At 40.0% G+C, this 7,451-nt stretch overlaps 1 protein-coding gene across 1 annotated transcript in view; it reads left to right on the plus strand.

Moving 5' to 3' along the window:
• Positions 1-7,451, plus strand: part of ODF4 (outer dense fiber of sperm tails 4) — an 11,331-nt gene that overhangs the window by 1,393 nt on the left and 2,487 nt on the right. The window contains 2 exon segments of the mRNA XM_015562533.1: positions 3,714-3,848; positions 4,033-4,113. Coding sequence (XP_015418019.1) covers positions 3,714-3,848; positions 4,033-4,113 — 216 coding nt within the window.

The following is a 7,451-nucleotide window of genomic DNA, read 5'->3' on the forward strand; positions in this document are numbered from 1 at the left end:
TAATATTTACATGTGTGCATATGTGTGTGTGTGTGTGTGTGTGTGTGTATAAATATATATATATACACACACACATATATATTTTAAAGTCACATTGCTATTATTTTCTTCCATTATGAAAGTAATACACCCTCATTATGATACATTTGGGGAAACAAAAGCTATTATTTATTATACACTTATTTTATTTAGTTAATTGAATCCTCAAACCTGATGGGGCAATTATTCTTATTTTATAGATGAAAAAATTGAGACTCAAATTAAGTACCTTGCTCAGGGTCATAAAGCTATTAGGTTTAATCACATGAAATGGACAATATTTGACTGCTTTTCACCTACAAAAAAGAGCAAATTCGTATGGATCAACCTAATAATGGCATGTTTGCAATTATAACTCAGGTGTGTCTGGCTCCAAAACTAGTGTAAGCACCCAACTTGCTCCGTAGTGCTGCTCAAAGGCAGCCACTAGTAGCAGTGTGTTGAGCACCCAATTTTTTCTAGGCTTTAAAGAAAAATTGAACATGTTTTATATGACTCATACCTAGATGTATTTATTTTTCTAAATAATTTTATATCTTTTATTTTTTAATTTATATTATTTTAAAATTTATCTTTATGCAATATAATAAACATTTTCTTCTTATAAGTAACTATAATGTTCAACTTAATAAATTTATCACCTCTTACTTGACTATTTTATTTTCTTATTCTTGGCAAATGCATTTCTTTCTTTACACTTGAGGAAAATGGAAGCAACAAAATAAAGTTTTTACTGTGTTTAATATTAATTCTTTGGTATAGATTTCCCAAAGTGGGTTTCCTGGGTCAAATAGTATGAATATTTTAAGGCTTTTAATAATATTTTCCATGTTGTTTTCAAAAAGTATGAGAGCTATTTATACTTCCACTAATAATGTATGAGAAGCCTTGTTTCCTTGTATCTTTGCTAGCAATGACTATTAACTTTAATTATACATATATATTTAAACATATATATTTAGTCGTGGCTGGTGTGGCTCAATTGATTGGGTGTTGTCCTGTGTACCAGGACATTGCTGTTTTGATTCCTGGTCAAGGGCATATGCCTGGGTTTTAGGCTAGATCACCCTGGGGTGGTGCAGGAGGCAGTTGATTAATGTTGTGCTCACATAAATGTTTCTATGTCTTTCTCCCTTCCTCTCTTTCTAAAAATCAATAAACTATTCTTTAAATATATACATTTAAAAATAATTGTGTAGCTTTTAATTAAAAAAAAAAACATTGCATAGTTATTGTGGGAGATACAGAAAGTTTAAAAAATAAAATAAAAATCACCTAAAATTCCCCACACAGATATAATCACAATAACATTACAATGGTTTTAATTCCAGCCTTTGTGTGTATCCTATCTAATAAAAGACAAAGATGTAATTGACCATACCTTCGCTAAGCTCATCAATCAGAGTGATATGCAAATTAACCGCCAACAAAGATGGCAGATAATTTGCATACTGCAGGCAAGGCAGGTCAGCACGAGCCGCCATCTGGGCCCCGGTGTGCGGCCTTGGGTGGCGGAGCTTGGCAGCACGATTGGCCCGAGGAAGCCCTATTCTTGCAGGAATCTTCCTGAAACGGGCCTCTAGTATATACATAAAATACATACAGAAATATAGATATATATTTATTTTACTTTACTTTTTATTGCATTTATTGGGTCAACGTTGGTTAATAAAATTATATAGGTTTCACATGTATTATTTTATTTTAATAAATGTCTATTATTTTAAAAAATTGTAATCATTCTACATGCCCTGTGCTGCAAACTCCACTTTTCAGTTGTGAGCATTTACTTATATCATTAAATAATTATCCTATAGCATCACCTATGTTTACAATTTATCTGCTTAGGTAGTATATACACAGAGTGAAAATTCAAAACATGCAGAAGATTATATAGTGAAGGGAGCCTCCTGTTTCTCCTTTCTTCCTAGAAACACTCTATTCAAAGACAATCAGCTGTCTTATCATCATTTTGTTTGTTAATCATCACCTGAGGATTTTTCCCCATTGATTTTTAGAGAGAATGGAAGGGAGGGAGGGAGAGACAGAGGAACATCAATGTGAGAGAGACACATTGATTGCTTACCTTTGCACACACACTCCCCAACCAGGTCTGTGAGACAGATCCTGCAACTGAGGTATATGCCCTTGACCGGAATCGAACCTGGGACCCTTCAGTCCATTTTACATTCCCAACAGCAGTGAGAGTTTCAGCTCTTCCATGTCCTTTGCCAATACTCAGTGTGGTCAGACTTTTTAATGCAATGTGTGGGTACACTTAAATTTATTTAACAAATCTCTTGTACGTTTAAATATCTCTGCAAAGATCTCTATATATACTTTATAGTGTGATCTTGGATGATTTCCTTAATGTAAATTCCAAAAAGAAACATTTCTGGGTCAAAGGGCTTAACAGTTTAGGGTGTTTTTTTGTTGTTTTATTTTCTTTTTATTTTATGCCATATCACTTACTAGAAATGCTGCCTACTAGTAGTATGTGATAGTACTTCTTTCTTCTAAATCCTTTCCTACACTAGATATCATCACTTTTGTCTTGATCTTTTCTAATTTAATAGATTTTTAAAAGCACATTTTGCCCTGGCTGGTGGACTCAATGGTTAGAGCGACGGCCTACCCACAGAACAGTTGCAGGTTTGATTCCTGGTCAAGGGCATGTAGCTGGGTTGCAGGTTTGATCCCTGCCCCAGGCTGGGGTGAGTGCAGGAGGCAATCAATTGATGAGTCTGTTTCTCTCCCTCCCTCTCTCCCTTCCATTCCCTCTTAAACAAACAAACAAACAAACAAACAAACAACATCAGTGGGGAAAAAATAGCCTTGGGTGAGGCTTAACACCAACAATCACAGTTAATTTGCATTTCTTTGTGTTGAGCTTCATATGTTTTTTTTACTTTCTTCTTTGAGAATGGCAGTTCAAGTTTTTTGCCTATTTTTTCTATTGAGCGATTTGATTTTATAGGGTTAGGATTACCCAACGATCTCCATCAAAAACCGTTGCCTGTTTCAGAAGTGATTATTTCATTGTTATCTTAAGTGTGTATTTCTTTGGTTATTAACGAGCCCGGGCATTTTCTCAGATTTGCTCTTTGGATTATAGCTCGTCTGTTTGCCGATCCTTACGTTTACCCCGTTTTCTCCTTTTCTCCAGACAATTTTGAGCTGTGGACAGAGCACCCGTTCTTCGGGGTGGCCAAGATCACCTTCAGCCTGTCCCTGGTGCTGGGCTTCTTCTACGCCATCTGGCTGTACCTGCCGTACATCCCTGGTCTGCAGAGGGTGCCCTTCTTTGGCCTGATTGAGTGCATCATAAGCTTCTGTGAAGGTGCCCCTTCGTCCTGGGAAAGATCCTCAGTGTCTCCTAACCCCACCTTCCCCCGCACTGCTCCCTCGTCCTTTCTCTGGCCGTTGGGGAGGGGCTTGGTGGGTGGTGGAAAAACAGAACAGGTAGAACTGGTGGTTGTTGCTGGAAATGGATTTCCATCATTTCCTGGTCACTAGAGAGGTGGAAGTGAGGGGTTGATTCCCAGGAGCCTCTGGGGCCATGGACTCTGTGTGCGCTCATGGGAGTCGTGGTTTGTGGCGATGGCACCGCAGAGGAGGAAGAGTCCTTATGGGATCCGTGGGTGGCAATGACCCTGCTGCTTCCTGTCTCCTAGTTGCCTTACTTTTCTCTGGCCTCCTGTTGTTTCCGATTGATGTCTGGCTCTACGAGGTGGAGAAGAATTTTTCCATCCACATCGGGTGGAGCTATTTTATTGGCTGGGTGGTGTTTATCTTATATCTCATCTGTGGTGAGTGTCTGGAGGGCCCTGGGAGGGAGGGGACGTGGGTGTGGGTCAGGGCCGAGAAAGTGTGGCGAGGTGGCTGACCGTCACAGGGGTAGGTTCTCAGGGACTTCCGTTGGGGCTCACCCTGCTTACCACTTTCCTTCCACTCTCTGACTTTCTTCTCCCCCATCCCCCTGTCTTTTCCCAGCATTCCTCTGCTACTTCAACAATAAAAGATTCTGGAGTCTGATTCTGAGCAGTGCGTCGTCCACCCTGTCCCACAGCAGCAGTAGGTCGGGTTCGCTGAGTACAGTGTCTCAAACATCTCTTGGAAGAAGCCCGGGATCTGACCAAGGCAAGGACTCCCTGTAAGCTTTTCTGAACTCCCGGCACCAAGTTCTGTCCTTTGACCTGGATCACACTCCTCATTCTTTCCCACAAGCCTTACGTAGTTCGGCCCTCCTCACTGCAAATTCTTAGAAAGCAAGGATTTTTGGACCCGCTTTGTACCCTTCTTCTTTGTTCCCACTGTGCCTGCAGTTTGGGTAATGTGGAATAAATAGTCTCTTATTTATCATCTCTGGTAGTTGTTGAAGACGGAGAGGAAGGGAGAAAGAACAAGTTTGTTTCCGAATTCTTTCTACCTAGGAGCCTTTTGGCACCCTTTGGTCCCCAAACCTGCCCAACCTCTCCCGCAGCACGCTGTATACAGACGGGCAAATACCTCTCAAGACTTAAGCCTCTTTACACTTTTTTACCCCCATCTCAAAATTTGTTCCTTAGGAGATAGGGGGAATGGTCAGGAAAGAGATATCACTTATGAATTTGTTGGCTTAATTTATTCACAGTGAAGAATTCAAGAGCAAAATGGCATTTGGAAAGAGGCGGGTAAAACCCTGAGAGCACTATAGGGGGTTGGATCATGTGCCCTGGACAGCAGTCCAACCCTCTGTCCAGCTCAAATGACTAGAACTCATGAGCAGTCTGCCTAGATAACACCAGCACCAACCTCAACCCTACCTCCACCACCTCCTCCACCTTCACCATCACCACCTCCATTTCTACCACCACCTCCACCTCCTCCATCCCCTCCACCTCTACCTCCACCTCCACTTTCACCACTACCACCACAATCAACTTTTTAAAAAAAATATCTTTATTGATTTCAAAGAGGAAGTGAGAGGGATAGAGAGTTACAAACATCGATGATGACAGAGAAACATCAATCAGCTGCCTCCTGCACCCCCCACCCCTTCCCCGGGGATGTGCCCACAACTGAGGTACATGCCCTTGACCGGAATCGAACCCCGGACCCTTCAGTCTGCAGGCCAATGCTCCATCCTCTGAGCCAAACCGGTCAGGGCCACCACAATCAACTTTACCACCTCCCTTCCTTTCTGAAATCAATAAAAAGATATTTTTTTTAAAAAAGAAAAGAAATAAAAAGGGAATTGAGAGGCACACAAGAGTCATTGGTCCATAGCAATTCTCAAATCCAGCTGGGAAAATGTTGACATTTCCTTTATTAAAACTCAGTCTGGCTGAAACCGGTTTGGCTCAGTGGATAGAGCATCGGCCTGCGGACTGAAGGGTCCCGGGTTCGATTCCGGTCAAGGGCATGTACCTGGGTTGCGGGCGCATCCCCAGTGGGAGATGTGCAGGAGGCAGCTGATCGATGTTTCTCTCTCATCGATGTTTCTAACTCTCTATCTCTCTCCCTTCCTCTCTGTAAAAAATCAATAAAATATATTAAAAAAAAAAAAAAACTCAGTCTGATTTCTCTCCAGGATTGCCTCCATGGATCTTTTTAAATCTTTTTAAAAAAGATATAATTAATATACTATAAAATTTACTATTTTTAAAGTACAGTTCAGTGGTTTGGGTATATTTACAGTGTTGTGCAACCATCACCACCATCCAATTCCAGGACATTTTCATCATCCTAATCACTCTCCATTCCCTTTAGGCCCTACTAATCTATTTTCTGTTTCATTGGATTTACCTATTCTGACATTTAATATAAATTAAGTTATAAAATATATGGCTTTTTGTGTCTGGCTTCTTTTGCTTAACAAAGTTTTCATGGTTCATTCATGTTGTATAAAGTATCAGCACTCCATTTCTTTTTTTATGGCTGAATAATATTACATGTATGGATATGCCATATTTTATCTATTTGTAAATCGATGGACATTTTGGTTGTTTCCACCTTTTGACTATTATGAATAATGTTGCTATGAACAAGTTTTCATACAAAAGTTTTCAGTTCTTTAAGGTATATATGACTAGGAGTGAAATTACTGACTCACATGGTAACTGTCTGTTTAACTTCTGGCCGAACTGCCAGAATGTTTTTCAAAGCAACTGTACCATTTTACACTCCCATTAGTAATGAGAGTCCAATCTCTCTACATCCTTGCCACACGTTATCGTACATGTTACTGATTCAATATTTCTTAATAAATGTGAAGTCCTCTCTCCCTGTGGTTTTGATTTGCATTTTCCTCATGCATTTCTCCAAGATGTAATCTCATGTGTTTACGGACAATTTGTACAACCTCTATGGCTCTGCCTGCTATGTTCTTGATTTTACCTTCTGAATCACCGTTTTCTGTGAAAGGCAGCCCATTTTTTTTAAATTTTTTTTATTTTATTTTTTTTTGCGCTGTGTAGTTTTCTCAGCCTACTTCTTGCTAGAATTTTGGGGGATTGAACCTGCAACCTTGGCATATGGGGACGATGCTCTAACCAACTCGGCCAGGGCCCTTGAGTTTTTTTATTTCAGTTCTTGTATTTTTCAGCTCTAAAATTCCCACTTAGTGGTTCTATATATCTTCTATTTCTTTGCTGAGACTTTCTATTTTTTTGTCATTTGTTTCCATCATGTTTGTAATTGCTCATTGAAGCATATTTGTGATGGCTGCTTTAAAATTCTTATTAGAGAATTCCAGAGTGGAATCATACATCTGTCCCTTTGTGTCTGCTGATTTCACTTGGCATAACATCGTCATGGTTCATCCACGTTGTAGGATGTATCAGAATTTAATTTTTCTTAAGGCTGAAAATATTCTATTGCATGTACAGACCATATTTTGTTTATTCATTCAGCAGTTGATGTACATTTGTGTTGTTTCCATCTTTTGGCTGTTGTGAATAGTGCTGTTATGAACACTGGTGTATAAGTCTCATCTGTGTAATTTTAAGCCAGAGTCTGACGGATTCAGTAGTAGCCATTGAGTTCCATATTGCAGTCATGAATGCCGTTCACCAAATCCTTCCAGCTTTCTGCCTTCGGGGAAGATGCTAAGATTTCGCCTTCCGGCTCCCTTGTGTTTGGGTGGAGTCACGTGACTAGTTCTGGCCAATGAATTGTGAGACACCCCGCCTCTTTGGGACCGGAGCCTGTAATTGCCCGTGTGGAATCCTCTAGAGCAGCGGTTCTCCAAGGACCCTTAAGACCGTCGGAAAACATATACAATTACATATTGTTTTTGTGATTCATCACTATGCTTTAATGATGTTCAATTTGTAACACTGAAAATACATCCTGCCTATCAGATATTTACATGACGATCCATAACAGTAGCAACATTACAGTGATGAAGTAGCAACGACAGTAATTTTATA

This window comes from Myotis davidii, unplaced genomic scaffold, assembly GCF_000327345.1.
Source record: "Myotis davidii unplaced genomic scaffold, ASM32734v1 scaffold37, whole genome shotgun sequence".
NCBI lineage: Eukaryota > Metazoa > Chordata > Mammalia > Chiroptera > Vespertilionidae > Myotis > Myotis davidii.